General features: G+C 57.2%; 1 protein-coding gene across 1 annotated transcript; it reads left to right on the top strand.

The window, feature by feature from the left end:
* Positions 1-1,473: 1,473 nt before the first annotated feature.
* Positions 1,474-10,818, top strand: NUAK2 (NUAK family kinase 2; the record flags this gene model as incomplete). Its single annotated transcript, XM_080358337.1, has 7 exons — positions 1,474-1,668; positions 5,543-5,663; positions 7,055-7,206; positions 7,995-8,060; positions 9,050-9,169; positions 9,473-9,605; positions 9,686-10,818. 7 exons carry the CDS (start codon positions 1,474-1,476, stop codon positions 10,816-10,818), a joined length of 1,920 nt encoding a protein of 639 aa, XP_080214463.1.
* Positions 10,819-12,794: the final 1,976 nt, after the last annotated feature.

Raw genomic sequence — 12,794 nt, forward strand, 5'->3', positions numbered from 1 at the left:
GGCTGATTGTAGTGATCTAGGTGTTCCTGCTCCGCCAGGGGGATTGAACTGGATGAGCTTTCTAGGTCCCTTCCAACCCCTGATACTTTGGGATTCTGTGATTAGAAAATGGCAATAGCAACCCAGCTCCTAAAACTCCAAGGACCCTAATCATGGATGAGCAGGAGTTTGGTGCCTGTCGTTACACCCACACTGCAAGGCAAACGCCAACAGGTCATTTCTAATCTCCATTTTCTGCTACTCAAATCACAAACCCATCCAGGGGACTGTGACACCTGCCTGGGTCTCATCCTGACACGCTCTGGCATGGCCATGGTACTCCGGGCCATTGCACAGCTCCATCCTATGTCACCTCTATGCTTGGGGACACAAAGTGCACAGAGAGGGGGCGGTGCAGGATTAGCTCATCCCTCATGAGCCCCTGCTCTGCCTCACCCTGCCCTGAGCTGCTGGAAGCGCTGGGAAAATCCAGGTCTGAGTGCGGGGATGAGTAATGCCGCAGTTATCTCTTTCTTCAATCAATACGGTGTGTCCTCACACATGCCAGAGCTGGGCAAGAGCTTTTGTTTTGGCTGCTTTGGGAAAGAATCGCATTCTTTTAATATCTCAAAACAAAGATTTACCACAGGGTGCAAAAAAGACCACACGGGAAGGTGCTGTGGAGTTAACCAGAATCGTCCATAAAAAGTGGTTGCGTGGGAGCGCCTGAGCAGCCAGCAGACGTTTCCCCCCGGCTCTGCTCATGTAACACGCTGCCCCCCCAGGCCCTGCATCCAGGAGGGCGAAGCATCGTCCTCTGTTGATGGTTGTGCTGCTCAGGCCTCTCTGATTTTGCCCTCAATATGGATTTTATTCAGAGAGTCCTGGGTGCATTGTGGCTCCTTGCAGCAAACCGCATCTCTGTGTGTGTCTTAGCTGGCTGGATGTCTGTGTCCCTCTGTCCCTGCATCTTTCCTGCTGTCAGACCCCCGGGTGCTTTGCTCAGCATCCTCCCACCTCTCTGGTCCTGTGGCGGGTGCACTCGATCACCTCCCAGCTCCTTGGGTGTGAGTCTCTCCCTGTATCATCTTCTGGCAAGAGTCCTCAACCCACCCAGTCCACCGGACACTCCTTTACACTCCCCACTTTGCGCCCCGCTTCTCTGGGAAAGGGGGGGGGGGGCGGGTCCTCCTTTGCACCCAGATTGTGAGTGCCCCCCCTGCACCCACCTCCGCGTGTCCCCTTGATCCCTGCTCTCCCGTTCGCATCTCCCAGACCCGTGGGTTCCCTAATTTGCACCCCCCCGCCCGTAGGGTCTCCCCGCAGCCCGGCTCCCCCCGCCCCGTTCTCTACCGGCTCCCGGGCGGGGCGGTCGCCACCGGGCGGCCAATGGGAGCGGGGGGGCGCGGCCGGCGGGGCCGCCGCATTTAGCGGCCGGGCCGGGTCGGGCTGTACCGGGAGGTGGCGGAGCCGGGAGCGGGGCCGGAGCGGGCGATGGAGCAGGCGGCGGGGCCGGGGGGAGCGCTGGCCGAGGGTCTCATCAAGTCTCCGCGGCCGCTGATGAAAAAACAGGCGGTGAAGCGGCACCACCACAAGCACAACCTCAAGCACCGCTACGAGTTCCTGGAGACGCTGGGGAAAGGCACCTACGGGAAGGTGAAGAAAGCCCGGGAGCGCTCCGGGAAACTGGTAAGGATTCCTCCATCCCCGGTGCATCCTCACCGGGAGCCGGTGCGGGGTTCCTGAGCATCCTCTTGCTCTGAGCAGCTCGGCTGCGGTGCGTACCCAGCCGGTAACCGGGGAGGTGCAGCCCCCGCCCGGCCCCGCTCCCGGCTGCGGTGCTGCCGTCCCCAGGCCGATGTCGCCGGCGGGGACACCCCGGAGGGACCTCGCAGCCCCTCCCCGGGGGCTGTTTGCAGCTCCTCTAGCCCACTTGACCGTGTCAGGCTTCCTGGTGAAAGGAGCCCACAGATATCCGGCAGCCAAGAGCAAATATTGCACTTGAGTCTCAAGGATTTTTCCCTTCCTCTTGCCCTGGTTCGTGGCTGGTTTTGCCTCTTGGTAGTGGTGTGAGGCAACGCCAGCAAAGCCGAACCCCTCTGAGCCCTGTCTGATTGGAATCGTGACTTAATCAATGCCTGTGGTGCAGAACGGGACCCCCAAAAAGCCACCCCCATGAGTGATGCGGGTCCACCTGCGTGGCCCAGCAAGGCTCTGAGGGCTGCTCAGAAGAGCGGGGTGGGAGGTTGGATCATTAAGGTCAAGGAAAACAGCCGTAAATCTGAGAGGTTTTCTTGTGTAGTGCGACAGCTCTTAATGAAGTCAGATCTGCCATTTCCATTAGCCCATCGGATTCTGAAGGAGCTGCTGTTTTGCTGCATAATCAGAGCCTTGAAATGCGGCTCCCACCCACAGACCTAGAAGGATCCCTCCCCTCGGCATGGGCGAGAAGACTTGGCTTTCCCTGCCTGCACCTAACAAAGCTTGTGCAGGGAACCTCTGAACTGCCAGAAAACTCACCCATCTGTGGAAGCCCCTTAGGACAGCAACTCATTTGTCTAGCAGCATTACCCCATTATAATGCAAATTAAATACACAGGACAATGACTCTTCAATAAATGCTGGAGATAGTCAAAGGCTTGACTACCTAGTACCTCAACTAGCTGGCGGTGTAGGAACTGGAGGCTTAACCACAAATCTCTTCTTCCCACAAATTCTTTCTTGTAGCACTCAGCATTTCCGGACCTGTTTAATCTTCAAGCTTATCCTGAGCTGGGTTGTTATTTGCTCCTTCTCTAAGTGGCTTTCACTTCCTAAACACAGAGGTGTGAGCAGGTGCTGCTGCCTCCGCCGATCACCCCTTGTGGGCTCCGATCCCACGTTAACCGGCTGAGGCTGTAACACTGGAGCTGCTCCATGCGTGGTTTTTGCCTCGGGCTAATCAGAAACCGTCTCTATCAGATGCACTGAATATTGAACCATCTTGTTTTACTGCCTAGCTTTCCTTTAGCCTCAGAATTTTAACCAGCCTACCTGGAATTGGCTCAGAGCAAGGTGTGTCTAATGAGTTGGTAGACTGCAGGAAAGAGCAGGCTCCCACAGCGAAAGGGTTTTTGGGGGCTTCCATGAAGATTCTTTGTCTTTAAAACTTGTTTTCTGGTTAGAAATCCTTTAGGTGATATAATGCTCACGCCTTCTGGTGGATACTTCCCTTCCCAGCCCTTGGAAAATAGTTGTCTGTGAAATATCAAGCAGGTGGGAAGAGATTTGCTGGCTCTTTTTTGTTTCCTTTTCTTTTCCCTTGTGTCTTTTGGTTTGAAGATGCAGTAATGTGTGCAATGGTGGTGCAAACTGGCTCCTGCACCTGTTTGCATGGCAGCATTTGGCCTTTTTTCCTCGCAGCCTGGTGTTTCTCCCAGCCTGGTTCCCCATCCCTGGCCTGCAGCCAAGTCAAGTAGAAAGAGGAGCCTCCTGTGGGACTCAATTGCAGTGTCAGAGACGTATTTGTGGGTTTGTGTGGTGTCAAGGGGAAGGCAGCACCTGGAATATTCCAAAACAGCGAAGCCTCTTTTGATCTCTAGTAAGGGGCAAACCCCAGTCTCTTCCCTAGTGGGTTGTGATCCATATTTCATGGAGCATGAAATGCTGCACTTGCAACCTGGAACAACTTCTGAAGTGCTGCCTGGGGTTGTAGCTTAATGCATCTTTCAGCAGCTGCTGAAAATACCTGTTCTGCCCCCAAAAAGCTTTTAATTAAAAGCCTTTTTGACTTGGAAAGTACTCTGGAGTTCTCTACGCTTCTGCAGCAGGACTTCTCAGGGCTGTTTCCTGCAGGAGATTCTTCTCCGAGCACTGGTGGTGGAGGCTGTGACAGTGTCTGTCCCCAAAGCTGCTGGTCCCTGTCTCCGGGGTGGTCGGGCACAGCCTTTTCTGCCTCAATGGGAGCTCCTCTGCTGTCAGCCCTGTTAGGGAGGGGACGTTTTGGAACAAAGCTGCACCCCTGGGGAAGAATGGGCTGGCCAAGGGATTAACCTCCCTGGCAGATGGATAACTAATCCCACCCCAATGGTTCGGGCTCTGTGGGTTGAGATGTGGACCCTCCAGTGCCAGATCCTTGCTGTGCGTTTCCCAACCGTTACACAGACCCTGCCTGCGGGCAGCACTCAGCAAGGACAGCCTGGGGTTGTCCCAGCACCCTAAACCTGCTGCAGCCCTGATTGCATCTGCCCTGGAGGTCACTAACTGCCAGGCTCATTAAATACAGCCGGTGGCATCTCCTACAGCTTCCCGTGCTGGCAGCCTGGAGACGCTCGGTGTTTCTATGGACAGCGGATCTTGCACCGAGCGCCTGCTCAGCACTGGGTGTGCACGAGCATCTTCGTGAGCAAGCGCATGTGCTGCGTGCCCCCCAAAATGTTGAGGCTGTTGGGTTGAATGTTGAGCTTTAGCGAGGAGATGAATAGAGCGAGTCAACAGGGATTTGGGAGGGCAGGAGCAGGCTGGCTGGCTGCATAAAGGCTTTGCCTGCCTTCTAACGGGGGTCAGGTAATCAGGGGCCAGCAAAAAAAATATCGTTAAACTTTAACCTGTGAACCTAGCGCAAAGGTCGGGGAAAAGAATACCTGACTTTCGAGAAGCTATTAGGTGCCTTCAGTATTGCTTGGTACAGGAACTTGGGCCTGGGTTATTGAACTTCTCTTGACCAGAGTCCATTCTGCTTGGTTGCCCCAAGCCCTGGTGCGGGCGCGATGCTTCTGCTGGGGAGGGGCGTCCGTGGCCCCTCTCCCCGTTGCTGGGAGACGGGGGTGGAGTGTGGGGGTCCCTCGATGGGATTAATGCTGTTCCGCATTCTTGTCCGATACAAAAAAGAAAAAAAGAGGTTCTGCTGGATTCAGTTGTAAATTCAACCCTAGGAGCACATTGTCTCTCCCCAGCCCCTTTGAAAGAGGATTAGAAGGCATCTATTCTCCAGCTCTTACTCTTCTTTCTCCTCCCCTTTCAATTTCCTTGTAGAAGGGGAACATGAAAACTCAAGTGAAAGCTGGGAAAGCAGCTCGCTGGGTCTCCTGATCCCATGTCTAGGTGGGATCTGCTCCGTAATACCAAACTTTCCCTTACCTCTATGTAATCAGCTCCTTGAAATAGGTATTTGCGAAGGAAAATGAAACCCATTGGTTTTATTGTATTTTTTGTTTCCATGACCCCAAGAAGACGTTGTTGTTATTGTTGTTATCTTCCAAGTCATGTGTGCAGGTCACATTCCTCTGGCTGGCTGTGGTCCAGTGGTGACTGTAGCCTGGGACACGATTCCCGTAATGCACGGCACATCAATGAGGAGCTGGGCTGCGCTACCTGGGGGAGGAGGCTTGGGGGGCTCCTCTGGTAGGAGCTGGCAGCAAGTTTCCCTTTTTGGGGAGACAGAATGGTCCTCTCCCTTGTATACAGCAACAAGGCTTGGAAATGATGAAAACCTCACTGATGAAGTCCACTTCTGCAAAAGGCTTTGGGAAGCTGCGATGCCCCCAACAACCAGGTGACCCTATGTGTGTGTGCTCATCCGCAGGTGGCGATTAAGTCAATCCGGAAAGACAAAATCAAGGATGAGCAGGACCTTGTCCACATTCGGAGAGAGATTGAGATCATGTCCTCCCTCAACCACCCTCACATCATCGCTGTCCACGAAGGTGAGCCCTCCTGTCCCCTCTCCAGCAGCATCCCTGAGCGGAGCATCCCCTGTGGGGCTGGGGACCAGCGCTGGCTCTGCAGCAGCACAGTTGGCTCTCGTTGCTCTTCTATCTGTTCATTCGGAGCAGAAGCCGTTTGCTGGTGACTCAGCAGCGCAGGCAGAGCAGATGCTGCCGGGCTGTGGTTTCCCCACCCGCGTGCAGAGCAGCGGCGAGGGGAAATACTGCTCCAGAAATAGCTGCTTCCCATCCTCTCTCGCCCAGAGAGGAAAGCTGGCTCCAAAAGTTTCCTGGCCTTTAGCGGCTGGAAGCCTTGGTGCTGCGGTTGGTGAGAGGCTGTGCTGTGGGGGCAGCTGGCAGCCGGGGTTCCCCGTGATGCCCCACGTGGCTCCGGTTGTGCTAGGTGCTCATCCCAGCCATGGGAAATGCATGCTCAGGGAACCGGAGCAGTGGGAATCTCTGCAGCTCTGCTCTCAGCCTGTGGCAGGAGCTCATTTGGGTACCAGAATCCTTCTCCTTCCCTCCCCTGGGGCGTAGGAAAACCAAACTGTGAAGAGCTGGGAGAGCTGGTGCTGCTGGGCTCGGCTTTACGGCCGGGATGTCAGGGCAACACCAGCAGCGGGTGAGGGGGTCTCTTGGGTTCTAGCTGCGATCAGACTTGGAGCACATCTCCAGCTGGATCAGGCTTTGCTTAAACACTGAGTCCCTTTGCTGCAAGCCCAGCATGGCCCGTGCTCCTCAGGGCTGGCTCCTCGCGCCCTGGCTGGTGCCGGGGTTATGGTCACCTTGCTGGCGTACGTGAGGTACCCAGAGTCCTTTTGTCCTCTAAACAAAAGCAAGTGGGTTGGCAGTTCATACGTGGTGTTTGCAGGGGCTGAGTCACGCTGGCTGTTGGAATTCAAAAATATTGAGGTAGCTTTCTGCAAACAGGAAGAAAATGCTCCGCCTCTTGGCTTGAGCCTGAGCCTTGTTGGGAGCAATGGGGACACGCAGAAAGGGTGCCCGGCCATGCCAGCCGGTAGCTCCATCACCTTCCCCCTTGGCAGGGCTCTATGTAGCAAAGAACCACGTGTCTTAGACACTGTCTGGTGGAGCAAAGCCCTTTCTCCTGTGCTCTGTGGCTGCGGAGGCTGCTTGGCCAGCAGCCCTGGTGGCACTGTGGGACACGGGTGGCAGCTCTGGCTGTCCCTTGTCTGACCAGAGAGCAGGTCCCTGCAGAAACCCCAGCACCTTCTGTTTTGCAAACCAGACTAAGGGCACAGGCCATGGGTTGGGCAGTGTGTTGGAGTCTGTTTGAGCTCCAGCTGCTCATTAATAGGCACGTGCTAACTAGAAATCCCTTACCTCTGAGCATCCCTCCTAACACCCTGTGGCTTCCCATCTCCGCGCAGTGTTTGAGAACAGCAGCAAGATTGTCATTGTGATGGAGTACGCCAGCAAGGGGGACCTGTACGACTACATCAGCGAGCGGCAGCGGCTGACGGAGCAGGAGGCACGGCACTTCTTCCGGCAGGTCGTGTCTGCCATCTACTACTGCCACAAGGTGGGTCGGCACCGCGCTTCCCACCGCCTTCTGTGCCCCGTGGGGATGCTCAGCCTGGGCTGGGGGGTGAGGGGAGCTGGGGGCTGTTGGGTTAATCCTGACTCTTATCAAAGGGTGTGGCAGCCCTCGGGATTACGCACAGCAGCTTTGGGAAAGTCCTTGCCTTGGTTTTTCACTGCCATAGTGTGGGGCTGACTAACCCCGCAAGGGAGTTACTGACTCCTGTTCCGCCCACCCATAGGGAGATGCCCAGGGATGAAAGCCAAGCCCTATGTCACCCATCTTGTCCTCTGGAAGGGGTGTAAAGCTATAGGGCTCTGTCTGGGGCTATATGACAAGCTGGAAAGACCCTTGAGCCTGTGGGTCTCCCCAGAGAATGCTCTAAGGCCATGTCTTGGTCCTGGGTTGCAGGGCAACCCCTGAACCCAAAGCAAAGCCAGGTCTTGTTAGGCGGGCAGCTTTAGGTCCCAGCAGAGCATGGAGCTGTGCCTGCTGTGCCCTAGTGGGTGCAGGCACCAGCTGCACTGCTGTGTGCAGGGTGTTGGTGCAGGATGCTGCTCTGCTCATGCTCCCAAGCAGCACAGGGAGCTGGTAGCGCCCATGTCAGGACGTGGTTTACAGCCCATCATCACCCATATAACCAGGGTTATTTACTGCTCGCCCGATTGCCGTGACCGTGCCCTGTTTGCGTGCCGTGGTGCTGGTGAACGGCAGTGACCTCCCCGCGCTGCCTTTCTCTTCCTCAAACACGCTGTGAACTGAATTCAACTTTCCCTTCCCTCCTGCAGAATGGGATTGTTCACAGGGACCTGAAGCTGGAGAACATCCTTCTTGACGCAAATGGGAACATCAAGGTGAGGGGCTGGCAGAGCTTTGAGTGTCACCCAAGGGGTCTCAGGGATGCTGCACAGCGTGGAGAGGCCAGGGGTGGCCATGACACCCTGGTGTCCCCAGGCCACATGGTCCCCTGCAGCTCTGGGAAGCATTTGCTGGCATTGCCTGTGCCACTGTTTGCCCGGGACATGAGGAGCCAGGAGGGCGCCTGTGCCTGCCCTGCTCTCTGTGCCCGGCAGCCGAGCCATAATTGTGTATCAGACTGCTGATAAGAGGGCAAAGTCTGAACGCTGAGGTCAAAGCACGACCAGCTGTGTAAGAAATGGCTCTTCCAGTGAAAGTCCCGCTCCCCATATGTGCCAGCCAAGGTGTGGGGCAGCTCCCGCTCCGCTGGCCCCCAGCGATGCTTTTTGCCCCGGCCGGGAGCGCTGCAGCCTGGGGAGAAAGGGCACAACCGCAGCTGGGGATCGGTGCGTTTGGTGATAAACAGGCTCTGGGGCTTTTATCTCTGTAAGGGGTAATTTTGCCATTGGGAGCTCGTGAGCAGGGACTGTACCTTCTGCTCATTGAGAGGTGACGGGCATAATGAGTGTAATGAATGGCTGTGTGCGAGGTGGAGCAGACAGGGACTGAAGCCGCCTTGTGTGGCAGCGAAGGAGCTGGAGGAGAGCCCAGTGGCTCTCCCTCTAACCACATCTTTGCAGCCACCTCTAATTCTGGCGTGCTGGTGATGGGGCTGGAGGGGCAGAGCCGTGGGGCAGCTGCTGTGGTGGCTGGGATGAGCTTTTTGGCAGGGGGAAAAGGGCAGGAGCAGCCTCAGGGGTGGAAAGCTGGGGTGATGCCTCTCCCTGAACAGACTGAAGGCACCCAGGGCCAGGGTGGGCACTGGGGTGCTGAGGGTGCCGCTGGTTTCAGTGAAACCTGCAGCTTGAGAGTTTCAGGTGACAACACTGCTCGAGAGGGAAAGGGGAACTTTGCTGCTTGATAACAGCCATAAATGTCTCCCTAGATTGCAGACTTTGGCCTGTCCAATGTTTACCAGCAAGACAAACTTTTGCAGACGTACTGCGGCAGCCCTCTCTATGCATCTCCCGAAATCATCAATGGAAGGCCGTACAAGGGCCCGGAGGTGGGTTGTCCTTCACTCCCGGTGTGGTGGGGTGTCCTGCTGCCTCTTCACTTGAACCTAGGGAAGTGCCGGGTGTTTTCCCAGAGGAACATTGTGGACAGAGCCCTTCCCTTGTGGTTTGGGGTCAGAATAGGTCCCCTAAGACCAAGCACCACATGGTCAGCGGGGTGGATGCGGTGGGATATAAGTGGCTGGGCTGCCCCATCCTGGGAGGTTCTAGTGGGGGGTCCTGCCCAACTAGGGGGTTTGAGGCAGTCTGGTCCTCCTGTCCCCCCCCTCCAGGCTCATCTGTCCCTCTGGCAGGTGGACAGCTGGTCCCTGGGCGTTCTCCTCTATGTCCTGGTCCATGGCACGATGCCGTTCGATGGCCACGACTACAAGACTCTGGTCAAGCAGATCACAAGTGGGGACTACCGGGAGCCCACCAAGCTGTCGGGTGAGCAGACCCCCACCATCCCACGCATCCCCTCTCCCCATCCCACACTCCCTTCCCTGCCTGACCTTCCTCCTCCTCAGATGCCTGCGGGCTGATCCGCTGGATGCTGATGGTGAACCCCGAGCGCCGTGCCACCATCGAGGACATTGCCACGCACTGGTGGGTGAACTGGGGCTACAAAATGCCTGTCGGAGAGCAAGAGCTACTGCGGGAGAGCGAGTCCCCCCTGGCCACGGTGGCAGAGTGGCTTCGCCGTTCCTCCCGGCCCCTCCTGGAGAACGGCTCCAAGGTGCGATGCTTCTTGAAGCAGCACATCCCCAGTGTGACTGTGGAGCGGCAGCGCTCCCTCAAGAAGTCCAAGAAGGAGAACGACGTCTCCCATGCACTGCAGGAGGTGGCCATGGCCCCAGAGAACCCTTCCAAGTCCATCCTCAAGCGGCCCAAGGGCATCCTGAAGAAGAGAAACTCCTGCGAACAGAAGGTGCCTGGTCCCGGCCCCCCGCTGGCAGCAGCCGTGGGAGAGGCGCGGGGTGAGGATGATGAGGTGGCTGCTGCGGGTCTCACCCGCATCCTGTCCTCAGGGATGCTGCCTGGTGGCACAGGTGACAGAACGGTGCCCGTGGCCGTGCCCAAGAAGGGAATACTTAAAAAGCCTCTGACGAGGGAGTCGGGGTATTACTCATCCCTGGAGTGCTGCGAGTCTGGGGATGTCCTGGATGCGGGGAGCTTGGACCTCGATGGGAGCGTGTTTGTTGACACCCCCTCCCCGGAGCAAGGTCCCCAGGGCCTCCCCGCGCGCAGGAAAGGCATCCTGAAGCACAACGGCAAGTTCTCCTCCAGAGGCGCACGGCCGGACAGCCCCCCTGGGCCAGGTTTTGGGGGTTTCAGTGAGGTGCCCCTGCCGCAGGTACCCCGTGCCCGCCCGGCCAGCGCCGTCAGCGAGGACAGCATCCTCTCCACAGAGTCCTTCGACCAGCTCGACCTGCCCACCCGCGTCCCCCCTGGCAGCGGGGGCATGCGGGGCTGCGTCTCTGCCGACAGCCTCCTGCGGCTGGAAGAGGAGGAGGAGGCGGAGGAAGGGCGCAGGTTGCGCCGCTGGACTGTGACCCATTGCCGGAGCCCCCTGGGAGAGAGCAGCTTGTCCCTGGCGGGCTGTGACAATGTCACCGAGGTCTACCGGCGTGCCCTGGCCATCGGCATGAAGCTGAGCTGAGGGCACCTCTTGTCAGGGCTCCCCGGGGGGGTGTGTGTTGGGGAGGGGGCTGAGCCCCCCTGCCCCGGGGCTGCTGGAGCGGCTGAGCCACATCCCACCTATTTATTTTGCAGCCTTGAAGAGGGAGCCGTGGTGGCTGTGGGGTGTTGGTGAGGGGACACCCCAATACCAGGACATTAAATGGACCAAAGTTATCCAGCCACCACCCCCGTGGAGGGGCTGGGGGGTCCCAGGGGCTCCTCGCTGCCATCCCCCCTCACAAACAGGCTCATCTCATCGCGGGGAGGGGGAAACGAAGGGCTTGGAGGGGGGGATTTATTTTCTTTGCACTGATTTTGGCTGCACAAGGTAACGGATGGGGCGGGTGATATACCTCAACCCAGCTGGAGATGGAGCAGGGGCTGGGAGGTGCTGGCAATGGGATCCAACCAGCCAGACCCCAGCCCTTCCCTCTCCTGCACTGACAAACCCAACTGGATCTGACCAAAACCCCACTCTGAGAAGATGCTCTGATGCCAACTTTTTAATGTTGAAAGGAGTGAAAAAAAAAAAGTGCCTTTGGTGAGGCGCTGCTTCTTTATTTATTGCCTTTGTCCAACTTGATGTAAAAGTTCAGCAGCACGGGCTGTGTCTGGCTCTGTACTGGCCCCCGGCTTGCGGGGGGTGAAGTGTGTGTGCCCTTATGTCTCCTGTGCCGCACATCGAAGCTCCGTTGCACTATTGCCGTGTGTTTGCTGGCCCTTGCCCTTCTCCAGGGTGTGTGTGTTTTCTCCTGCTTCCTCCAAAGTGGTCTTGAGAAAACCATTAAATGAAAAGCAAACGGTAGCTGTGAGTTGTTCTCTTGATTGCTGTTCCCATGCAGCTTGGGGTTGGAACAGGGGGTTTTGGTGGGGGGCTGCTGGCTCCAGCTCCCCATCCTGTGCCGGTGGCTGCTGGTTCCCATGGGGACAGGGCTTTGCATGGTGCTGGCTCTTGCCCTAGTGCAGGTAAGCACAAATTGGCTCCAGACGCAGCTTCTGTGGCTTCTAACATCTGCTGTGGCACTGAAACCAGCTTTATTGCTCTACGAAGCGCTGTAACCATTTCCCATTTCCAGTTGGGTTAATAGGAGCCATTTTGGGTGTCCTCTACCATGCAGGAATGCTGCCCTTCGTCACATCAGGCTCAAGCTACGGGGAGGGACACGCACGCTCGGCCCCCTGCCGCGCATTCCCCGCGTGCTTCCTGCACCATTAAGAAACACCAGAGCACTTAAAGCCGCTACAAGGGCATCCAGCTTAGCCAGGGCAAAGTCCCGGTGCCCTGTGGGCTGCCGAGGTGGGATGGGGTGAGCTGGGGGCTGCAGCACCCATGGGTGCAGGGCATGGAGCATCCCAAGGTGGGGCTCAGATTGGGCTGGGTTTTTAACGGCCACCGAGGGACAGAGTCTCCTTTTGGGAAAGCATCTGAGGGTTTGGTTTCTGGAGCATCCTGGGGTGCTGTGGTCCTGTTTTGTTAATGATTTGCAGGAAAACATTCTTGCAGGCTGGCTTCAGAGTCGGGCTGAGCTGTGGGCACTGCGTGGGGGTGAGTTACATGCGTGTCCTGGTTACTGTTTGCACTGGTTTAGGAGTCTCGGTGGGTGCAGCCCAGCCCTGGCTTGTGGCAGCAAGTGGAGCCCCTGCCCACTCTGGGCTGCAGCGATGGGCAAGGGTGAGACCTCGCTTATCTAGACTGAGCTTTTGCCAAGAAAGGTTGGACCAGATGATCCATGGGGTCCCTTCCAACCTGGGATTCTATTATTCTATGTTTCTATTATTCTCTGATTCTATGACATGCAGTCGGAGGCTCCCAGGGCCGGATGGAGGGTGAAGGAGGCAGCCTCAGCCCCAAGGCACCCTGGGGAGGGTGGGAGGGGGCCCTGCGGGTGCCCCCCTCCCTGAATTCCCCCGCCAGCCCTTGGAGACGTTCCTTTCATCTCAGCCCTGATTTCCGCT

The sequence above is a fragment of the Nesoenas mayeri genome (assembly GCF_963082525.1).
Source record: "Nesoenas mayeri genome assembly, chromosome: 23".
Taxonomy (NCBI): domain Eukaryota; kingdom Metazoa; phylum Chordata; class Aves; order Columbiformes; family Columbidae; genus Nesoenas; species Nesoenas mayeri.